Consider the following 9,371-nt stretch of genomic DNA (forward strand, 5'->3'; position numbering starts at 1 on the left):
AATCATGGCAATCTCTGGAAAGTCCCATGCATTGTCAGAGCCACCCTGAAAAGGCTGAGCAGACCGGCGGCACCTGCAAAGGCACCAATCCCAACCCTCGCCGAGAACACACAGCACTCCCACAATCCAAGGGAACTTCACCTTTATAAAAGGGAACCCATACCCAGCCAAGGAGGGGAGAGTAAAAAGAGGAGGAGAGTAAGAGTAACTAAGGTACGCCTAAGTCCTTGATTTGACCTTAGTTCCATCTATTACCTCCAGAGCTGACTTGAGTGTCGAAGGGTTCTCCCGAAGTTTCCAAACTCCGGGTGACCTTAAGCATTTGTCTTTGTGCGCATGCCCTCTCCCAGGATCATCTTGCAAACCCTTTGAACCCCTAAACGCCTGGAGGAAGGACCCGCTCGAGCACTTAATTAGATTTGTACCGCAACGGTCATCAAACATATAATTATAAGATATAGTCATCTTGTGAGTTTTCATATCTATTTATGCACATTTTTTTCAAGTCTGTTTCTGTTGACGTAAAATGGGCTTAAAATATATTTTTCCCTCATTATTTTACAGCCATTTCAGGTCGAAAGAAACAGAGACCAAGGAAAAAATGGAGTGCTACAATGGAAAACGGACTGCTTAACCGAGAGTGTAACTGAACAAATCCCTATATGCCACATGGCAAAAGAAGGGATACTTTTGCCATTTAAAAGAGCAAAAGAATAGGAGGAAGTTGTGGTATGAAGAGGCTATTAGTTCATTTCTGTTCTGGACTCCCAACTCGGTTACCATATCAACTCGGTTACCATATCAATATTAAAAAAAAGAAGAGGAAAGATATTAGTAGAGCCCACTTGTCGCCATTAAATTGAAGGTGAAAAAAACAAAGAACCAACGTTTTGGATTCACAGCCACAAATTTCGGGGTTAGAATAGTCCAAATGGAGTAATTTTGATGCAGGACCCATATGTAGCAAGGTCCATAAATGCTTTCTTGGATCATTGAACAAGTGGCTCCACTTGTAGCTAGCGTTGTCAATATCAAAATCTCCCTCGGAATATATGAATTTTCCATATGCCTTTACTTTTGTTGAGAACAGCAGCAACGTGTCTCTGATCGTTGATAAATAGAGAGAGAGAGAGAGAGAGAGAGAGAGAGAGAGAGAGAGAGAGAGAGAGAGAGTATGTGGAGTTATCAGAAAGAGCCCCCTAAGGAAAGAGTGGAGATGGGTAAGTGTAAGTGCTGTGTAAAGGAAAGACTGAAAAGAGGAGCATGGAGTGCCATGGAAGATAGAGTCCTCACTTCTTACCTTAAAGTCCATGGAGAAGGCAAATGGAGGCTGCTCGCCAAAAGAGCTGGTGCAATACACACAAATACTCTTTCACAATTTTCACAAGAGAAAGATATATAAGAATCAAGAATGGGGTGCTTTTTATCAAAACAAGTTGTTGCTAATATCATCTATCCTATATTTCATATGTAATGCAGGTCTAAATCGGTGTGGGAAAAGTTGCAGGTTTCGATGGGTGAATTATCTGAAGCCTGACATAAAGAGGGGTGACATTTCAGAGGCAGAAGATGACCTCATCATTAAACTCCACAACCTCCTTGGAAACAGGTTTGGCCACCATGCCATGAATTTTTTTTCTCTCATCCAATTGGTAATGAGAGTGTGGCTAAAAATGATGAAACAAAAAAACTATACTCAAATTAGGATCGACTTTTTCTTGATTTTTAGCCACTTCTGCTCTTTTTTTTTTATGGGTAAGCTGGGGTTAGGCAGACCCCGACCAGATATATTAGATAAGGGAACGCCCTCCACATGCAGAGGGAGAAACAAAACCGAACAACAAGGCTCAGGGGATTCAGCGCCAAACCAGAAAAGACAAAAAGATAATCAACACCAAGAACAAACCACAACAGCCACAAGATCAACCAGAAAAGAACAGCACATAGAAACAACCCTTTCTGACCACTTGGATACACCGATTTATAATGGAAAAAATATTCCTGGCCGCTAGACATGGTCTATGGCTTCTCTCTCTCACTTTTTTTTTTTTAATTAAATTAAAATAGAGAAAGGAACAGCACATAGAAACAACCCTTTCAAGGAAAATTATAGCTACCACTTTGCAACTACATTATGGTCTATCGAAATTCCATGCCTAGAAATGCAGTGATAGGGGTGGCACTATCATTTTCCTTTCATTAATCTCTAGATTAGATTTTTATTTATTTAAATGTGTTTGTTATCTAATTGAGAATTATTAATATTTTCATTTTAAATAATTAAATAATAAAAATCAACTATATAAATTTTAATTATCAATATATATACCATGCTAATTAGGGTTTCTTGTTAGTTCACATGACATCATTTAAATGTACATGCTTAATTGTTATGGGAGTAATCAAAGAATGTCTTGAACTTATATATATATGGGATTTGCTAGGGTCGACCATTGTAGATGGCATTTCGTGGAACCGCTCTTGCCCACTTAAGATGAGTTAAATGAATAAGACAAAGTCTAAGCTTATGTGGCTGCTCTCTCATGCAACAGTCATTCCGCAAAATGCCTTCTGCGATGGTCCGGAGCAAATCCATATCTTAGCCTTTTAATAATTGCACTAAGAAAATTTAGATTTTTAATTAATAATTCTCCAACTCTTCTCATTCTCTGCTTAATTTTTAGATGGGGCAAAGCAGGTGGAAGAGAATTGATTGGAGCAACTCCGCTTTGCTTCCCGAATTCAGCCGTTTTAGTCACTCAGAATTAGGGATTTGGAGAAACAAGAAAAACAGGCTAGGGTTGGCAAATACCAATCTCTAGTTTTTAATTTTATTTATTTTTCATTCTCCGCATGGAAAAAATCACAAAAACACTACCGAGAAGGTTAAGGAACACAACCTTAGTTGTGTGCATGGCCATAAGATTTCAATCATCCCTCAAGTTGGTCCACCTTGTATGTGTAGCAATTACTCCCTTCAAATTATTTGGTCCGACCCGCTATCAACTCGGGATACTTCCATCCAAAATATATCGAAGAGTTGTCACCGGGCTAGCTGAAAATCCGAGTTTATTGGAATTGTGGTCAGAAATTCCCGAAAAAAATTATCATGGAAAAATTGACACTTCCTTTGTTAATATAACCGTCTATTTCATCGCTTCCAATTAGAAATTTTTTTGCTTATTTTTCCTATTTGAATTAGTCACCCGTGAGCCATATTTTGATAGTTATTTGATTAAGAAAACGCGCAAGTTTTGATATTTCCGCGCAAGTTTCTTGTCTTTTAGTATTTAATGGGCTTCTAAGAGCGTTTTGGGAACTGTAATAACCTTTTTACAGCCCTATAAATACTAAAAGACAAGAAACTTGAACAAAAATATCAAAACATTGCAACGCTGATATCATTTCCCTTAAGAAAATGATACGAAAATACAGTATCAAAGTAGGGATATCTTTGTAATTTCATTAAATAATAGAGGAATTTAAGTCTTAAAAAATTTATCCTTGAAAAATTGGAAGAAATGAAAAAAGCTGTGGGGTACAACCTTGACACCCACATGTCTTCATTAAAGTTATCTTTAATTAATTGCAAGAGAGGGAAGCATGAAGAGTTTGCTTTACTGTCATTTTTCTCACCACTTGTGCCCTCAGAAGTCTCTCCTCTCTCCTTCTCAGCTCCTATTTCACAATTGGGTCCGCACTATTCTATGGAATAATTTTTCATGTTTGCCAAACATGCCCTTAAGGTCCTGTTCGGATTGTAAGAAATATATTTCTGATGGAATGTTTTTTCTTGTGAAAGTTTCTTCTTTCCATGATTTGGAGGTAAATGATATGGCTATAGCTTATTTAGAGAGATATCATCATAAATTGAAGGTCCCTGAGCCCCTCTAAATAAAAATGGAATAGGGTTGGTACGAGTTATCTATTTTTGTGGGTAAGAAGTGCAAAATTTTAGAAATATTTTCCTTTCTGACATTTTAAAAAAATTTCTGTAATCCAAATAGGGCCTAAGGAAAAATATGAGCCTACAAATCTATAAGTTGGGCCTACTTTTTCAATAATTCAAACCATTTATATCTTATGCCTTGGATCAAAATCCTCTCTCATCGGATGATTCTAACCCTCCATCTTCCTTTTGTTTTGTTTAGATGGTCTCTCATAGCAGGAAGACTACCCGGTCGAACAGACAATGAAATTAAGAACTACTGGAACACAAATTTGGCAAAGAAGGGTGTCACTAAATCTCCAAAACCAAGCAAAAGCAAACCCAAGAAGAAGGAGAAGTTGCCGGTCATGAAGGCAGCAGCGCCACCTTCAAGTTCCAAGAGCAATGTGGCTCAAACCAATGAAGCTCTAATGTTAATGACCGAGAAAGAAAATCTGCCTCAAGCTCATGAAATTCCTCAAGATAACAACTCTTCTGATAACTTGATTATGGATTTTGAATTGGGAGAGTTGTTCATCAAGTGCCTTCCAGTCTCCAATTTCTTTCAACTTTGTGGCAGCGAAATAGACGGTCACGATAATGCGATGAGGGGAGAATGTGAGAACAGTTACTCGTTTCCGTCTTTCGATCAATTCCTATTGATTCCCGGCACTGCGATGATCGGAGAAGAAATGATGGAGGATGATTTCATACACACTTGTGCCACTTCGGATCTCCAACCATTGTTTTCTTGATTGAGAAAAGAGACTCCATTAGATTATATAGTATGTGTGATAATGTTGCTCTACTGGAATGTTGTATTAGTGGTTGATTAGGGCTAATCACGGATTTAGAGTATGTAAATAAGTATGGGTTTTGTTAACGGGTACCCTTAGGGCACCCGTTAAGGTGCATTGGAAATGATTTTACACACTGTTTGATAAAAATGCTCATATTGTTTGAATTTATTATTAAAAGATGTGTAAAATATCACTCGTTAACAAAGCCCAATAAGTATTACATGAACATTAGGAGACTATTCTCCTTATCCTATCTCGTGCATTTAGGGCCCGTTTGGATACCTCTTGCATTTGTATTTTGATTTGGATTTGAGTTTTGGATACGTAATACATCAATCATCTTCATGATCATGTTTTAAGAGGGAGGGAGGGAGGGAGGGGTGTCTCGCTGCTGCCGGAGCAACGTCGAAGAACTGCGATGGTGAAGGAAGTTGCCACAAATATTGATTTCCAAATAATGTCTCACAGTATAGATTTGAAAATTGGAATTTTTTGCACTGTTGTAGCTGATTTGGAAATCTAAGGATCTGATCCAGTTCAAAATATCAACTAGATCCAAATCTAAATCGTGTGGGTGTCCAAACGTGACCTTATATTCAATATTGCAAATAGCTATGTTTATACTCCCCTGTTTTGATTTCTTCTTTCCACTTTATTGTTTAACTTGTCTCATTGATGGTTGAGAGCTTGTAGGGAATTGTAACAGCCAATGGGAGAGCTCAACATGAAGAGGGGTGTGAACATCAAAACAAGGGGTTGCAATATCCCTTCCCTATATAGAACAAAATATTTGTTGTCATGCATGGATAGATATATTTAGAGAAAAGAGTTCCTACTCCCAAGTGTTGAGGAAATTGAGGGTACTGTTATTGATAGAAAACAGAAACTTGTTGCTTCAAGGGGTGATATCACTTTCCTTAAGACAAGATTCGCCCCCACTAGTAGTGTGCAAAGGGGATCCGCGAATTGCCTCCAAGATACAATGAAGCCTAGTAGGGAAGCCCTACTAATGTTTGATGACGCGTAGCACTAGCGGAATCAAACCCGAAATGCCCTTCCAAAATTTCAAGCCTTAGAGAAATTTCTAGATAATGTTTCTGCAGAAAAACAGTATCTAGAACAGTAAACAAAAGAAAAACAGTATGTAGAAATACTTGGGGATTTTGTAGGAGTGTAGAAGAGAGTGTAAAGTCTGTCAGAATTTTCAATTCGTTTTTCTATATGAAATGACCGAATTCTGCACATTTTGTAAACCACCTGGTGTCTTTTCAGTGTGAAAAACACCTCTACAGGGCACCTTTCCAGAATGTTTGAAATCTGACTGTTAGATCGCACCCATTGATATTGAACGGTCCTGATCGATCCTAGATGTGACTGTATGTTAGATCCTAGATCGCAAAGTGCGCCTAAAAAAGCGCCAATAAAGCGCCACTATGCGCCCTATAGCCCATTGCCCACGCCGCGTGCGAGCGAACGGTGCGTTGCACCGTCCCGCGGGTCCAACCATGGGTTCAACCCAATGTGCAATCAAACAAGTAATAGAAAAGTGTAGTGCTTTATAAGCTATTCTCTTTCTTTTCTCTCATCCGGTACGGGACTATCTTTTCAACTACACTTCTACATCCTTTTGTAAAAGCAAATCTTTCCAAGAAAACATTTTCTTTTTCCCAAACGCTTTTCATAAAACATTTTCCAAAACACTATTACATGATTTTGAAAATCCAAAATCACTAACACCAAGTTGCACCCCTATGCCAGATAGGGGACTAGGAAGGAATTTAATGAGTGAACTTGCGAGTGCCTCTTAGGATTAAGTAAGAGCGTGCAGGATAGAGTGGAATACCTGATGATCTCGGAATCAAACTCTGGTGCCGCTCAGGATAGGAGACAAATTTTCCTCCAAAAAAGGTCATCTAAACTCAATTCCTTAAGGAGAACACACTTACGAATTAGAAGATCAAGTATCTCATCTTTCATAGTCACTTTTGCTAGAGAAAGAGTTTCCAGAGAGCTAAAATTCATACCACCAGAGGGATTGAATCTAAAAACCCTTAAACTTTAAAACTCTTAGTGATCCATGCTCATAGCGACTCTGAGGCAAACAAAAATCTCGACCATCGTAGGAAAGATCGAGTACTACCACTTTACTCCTGATTGCGAATTCTATCCATCGATTGACACAAACACGACCAGCCCTCAAAGGATAGCGGAGATGAAGCCTGAAACTCTGTATGGTTGCTTTTTGGCAATGCGACAAGTCTCTTTCTACGAACTCGACGAATTCTCGCACTTTTCCGTAGAACTTGGATTCATCAAATTCCAATTTTTGAATCCAAGTCGATAGATATCTCCATCTTGTTGACAAGATAGTGGTTCTTACAGCATCTCTCATAGACAAGAAAGAGAGGATGTGGAGAAGAATCTCGTCTGGCAAATCGCTGATTTTGCTCCTTTTCCTTCCACCCATCTTCTGCTTCTTTCACAACGCTTTTGATTTGGACCTGTATTTATAGAAGAAGATGTAATTAGAAACAGAAATCAATTGAGATAAAGGTAATTAGAAACCTGCAAATAACTCTAAAAATAGAAACGAAGTTGTTTACTCCGAAGAAAACATATGACCCTCTGAACAAAAAATGAAATGAGGAAACATGCAAATAATTGTAGACAATAGAAACAATTAGAACAAAATAAAAGTTGTAAAAAGTAGCTTTCGAATAGTTGCAAAAGAAACAGAAATCAAATGAGAAAAATGCAATTAGAAACCTACAAATATCTGTAAAAATAGAAACAAATTAAAAGGAACGCCCCCTAAATTGAATCTAGGTAGCCCGATTGCCTAAGTAAATTAATATCTATAATTCTATATGGTCTCACACTTTACTTTAGATAGTTCAAGAAGAGATTTGGCTATAGATTCCTATTTTAATTAGAACAGGTAAGAGTCTAATACTCTATAATAAACTAGTGGGTCAACCCGGGCGCAAAAAAATAAATAAATCGTAAAAAGATGCATAAAAAATATATAAAAAGAGATCACACACATAAAAAGATGTAGGTGGAAAGAACACCTGAAATTCACAAAAATGTGAATAAAGTAGCAAATTTCAACCTGCATGATTTAGCTACAGAATAGTTTTAAAAAAGATAATTTTATGAGATGACAATCAAGCATTCCAATTATTTGAGATGAGGAGTAGATTCAATGAGTAAAATATACTGGAAACTACATGTTTATAACTTCACGTCATTGGGAATTTTGCACATACACTCAGACAGATGAAAAATTACATGCAAAAATGATCAAAGATACCAAAGTCCTTCGAATATTTAAGTTCATAACATAAGTGGTGGTGAAAAAAATGTGAGAAAAAGAACTATATTTGCATACCCATATTTGGAAGCACTCATGGAACTAATTTTAAAATGATGAACTAAGCATCTGCAAATTGTATGACATCAAATTCAGAAAACCCAAGAAATTCATAGTCCATATATTTAGTCTTACAGTTAGATAGTCTTCTTTATTTCTTTTTGAATGGAGGAATTCATCTCCAAATTGTAATTAGTATATGCCAGTGTTGATCCTTCCTACCTCCCCAGCACATATTATCTAGTAACAGCATAAAAACATCGGAAAAATAGACATGGGTATTTTAAATTATAACTTAAAAATACAAATGAAAAAGATACATAGGTATTCTTTTACATGCCACCCCTACCCCCCACCCACAAGAGAAGATAAAATAAATAAATAAATAAATAAAAATTAAACTCGATCATTGATGTAAGCAGAACAATGACTTAACAATGCTTCATATTCATGTGTCGGAAGGGAAAGGGAAATAAGCAAAATAGAAACAAGCAAAAGTAAAGAAAGAGCAGAGCGAGATAGGATGCTTGCATCAATTAACAATTAAACAAAAATAAAAGGGAAAAGAGACATCTAACAGTACAGACACAACTTCTTTAATAACCTGTACATATAGTTCAAATTCAGACATTACTTATACGTATTTTTATATGATATATTTTCAACCTGTGTCTGGGATCGTTGTCCATAGGCACTTCAAGCTACATATTGACCCTGCAAACATTTTATTTGTAAACTGTTCGGAGTTCCCAAAATGCAATTTGATAAAGAAGTTGATGTCTTTTATAATTTTCCATGAGTGAATGAAAGTGGCAAAAGTAAAGAAAGAGCGGAGAGATAGTATAGTTGCAGTAATAAGTCCAATATAAAAAGAAGAAAGCAATCCAATGAAATAAAATTTTTTTGTTAGGAAGGTTTATCGTCCCTCATTCTTTGCAACCTTTTATAATAGCTCATGTAGGACTCCCATGTATAAAATAGAAGAGTGTCATTATCAAAACAATAGGATGGGGATATCATCTCCAGTCAAGTGAAGTCATAGACTCTGTTCTCAAGTTTTTGTCTGACTGAACTAATAAATGCACCAAAAGAAGAGATAAATAGCAAGGTCCTGTTGCCCCGATTCACAATAATATATATATATATATATATATATATATATATATATATATATATATATATATATATATGGGGGAACGTTTTCTGCGCGATACCTCAGATAAGTTATCTGAGCAAGAGCTCAAAAAATCATGTGGGTCCACATTGTTTG

At 36.8% G+C, this 9,371-nt stretch overlaps 1 protein-coding gene across 1 annotated transcript; it reads left to right on the forward strand.

Annotated features, from left to right (window-relative positions):
- The first annotated feature begins 1,101 nt into the window (after nucleotides 1-1,101).
- On the forward strand, nucleotides 1,102-4,981 carry LOC143847326 (transcription factor MYB12-like). Its single transcript, XM_077356123.1, has 3 exons — nucleotides 1,102-1,349; nucleotides 1,480-1,609; nucleotides 4,152-4,981. The coding sequence occupies exons 1-3, from the start codon at nucleotides 1,175-1,177 to the stop codon at nucleotides 4,681-4,683; spliced, it is 837 nt and encodes a 278-aa protein (XP_077212238.1). The 5' UTR covers nucleotides 1,102-1,174; the 3' UTR covers nucleotides 4,684-4,981.
- The last annotated feature ends 4,390 nt before the right edge of the window (nucleotides 4,982-9,371 follow it).

This window comes from Tasmannia lanceolata, unplaced genomic scaffold (genome assembly GCF_043159265.1).
Source record: "Tasmannia lanceolata isolate RefF3 unplaced genomic scaffold, GAP_Taslan_0.1 ptg000015l, whole genome shotgun sequence".
Lineage (NCBI taxonomy): Eukaryota > Viridiplantae > Streptophyta > Magnoliopsida > Canellales > Winteraceae > Tasmannia > Tasmannia lanceolata.

Excerpts from the sequence above, each read along its gene's own strand:
- LOC143847326 (XM_077356123.1), top strand. The coding sequence starts at position 1,175 with ATGTGGAGTTATCAGAAAGAGCCCCCTAAGGAAAGAGTGGAGATGGGT. Across the intron at positions 1,350-1,479 it reads GCTGCTCGCCAAAAGAGCTG|GTCTAAATCGGTGTGGGAAA; the intron begins GTGCAATACACA and ends TATGTAATGCAG. Across the intron at positions 1,610-4,151 it reads CACAACCTCCTTGGAAACAG|ATGGTCTCTCATAGCAGGAA; the intron begins GTTTGGCCACCA and ends TGTTTTGTTTAG.